We start from the raw sequence: 825 nt of genomic DNA on the forward strand, positions 1-825 counted from the left end.
GACACGGGAGCTGGGACACGGGCAGTAGCGACACGGGAGCACGGACACGGGCAGCAGGGACACGGGCAGCAGGGACACGGGCAGCAGGGACACGGGCAGCTGGAAACATCCCTCCGGGTGGGGACAGGAGCTCCGGGGCCCCCGACCCGCCGTCCATGTCCCCCAGCCCGCCTTCCCCGGGCCGCGGGGGGTTCCCCGCTCGGGGCCGGGCAGCTCCTTACGGTCGAGGCAGGACGCGATCCCTCGGCGCCCCAGCAGCAGCCGCGCCGCTGCCCGCGGGGCCGCTCGCCACGCCATGGCCATGGCCGCGCGGGGCCGCTCCGCCTTCCGCTGCCCGGCTTCCGGTTGGCGGCGGGGCATGCTGGGAGCTGTAGTCCTGCCACGGGCACAGCCCGCCCGGGAAGGAGCGAGGGAGGGGAGCCGGCCCTTGCATAGCGGGGCAGCGCTTCGCAGCGCCGCTTCCTCCTCCTGCCCGCCCGGCACCGCGAACAGGACAGGCGGCAGTGGCCCGAGCTGGTGAGCGGGAGCTCGGAGGGCTGGGAAGGAGGGAGGAAGGGGAAAGCTTGGCATAGAAGGTGGAAAAGTTGATGCCACCCGGCCTGGCAGGAGGCGGCCGGCTCGGAGCCGTGTAAGTGCTGCTGACAGAGGGGGCAGGGGCTGGGTTCCCGCGGAACCACAGCGTCGGTGGGGCTGGAAGGGGCCTCTGGGGCTCAGCCGGTCCAGCCCCGTGCCGAGGTGCGGTCCCCCGAGCGAGAGCGCCGGGTGGGTTTGGAACTCCGGAGAGGGACCGCTCCCGGAGGGACTGCGGTGGGCACGGCCAGCAGC

General features: G+C 74.1%; 2 protein-coding genes across 2 annotated transcripts in view; one reads left to right on the forward strand and one right to left on the reverse strand.

The window, feature by feature from the left end:
• The window catches only part of LOC121667426 (beta-galactosidase-1-like protein 2), a 32,964-nt gene extending 32,604 nt beyond the window's left edge, over positions 1 to 360 (reverse strand). Inside the window, exon 1 of the mRNA XM_042034035.1 lies at positions 222 to 360. Within this exon, the coding sequence (XP_041889969.1) occupies positions 222 to 360 (139 nt within the window). The remainder of the gene's footprint in view (positions 1 to 221) is intronic.
• A 12-nt stretch (positions 361 to 372) lies between these two features.
• THYN1 (thymocyte nuclear protein 1) overlaps positions 373 to 825 on the forward strand; it is a 5,210-nt gene continuing 4,757 nt past the window's right edge. The window contains exon 1 of the mRNA XM_042034309.1: positions 373 to 516. The gene's annotated coding sequence lies outside the window, so the exon portion shown is untranslated. The remainder of the gene's footprint in view (positions 517 to 825) is intronic.

This window comes from Corvus kubaryi, unplaced genomic scaffold (assembly GCF_017639235.1).
Source record: "Corvus kubaryi isolate FWS band 111438036 unplaced genomic scaffold, C.kubaryi_AGA036_p1.0 37367, whole genome shotgun sequence".
NCBI classification, from domain to species: domain Eukaryota; kingdom Metazoa; phylum Chordata; class Aves; order Passeriformes; family Corvidae; genus Corvus; species Corvus kubaryi.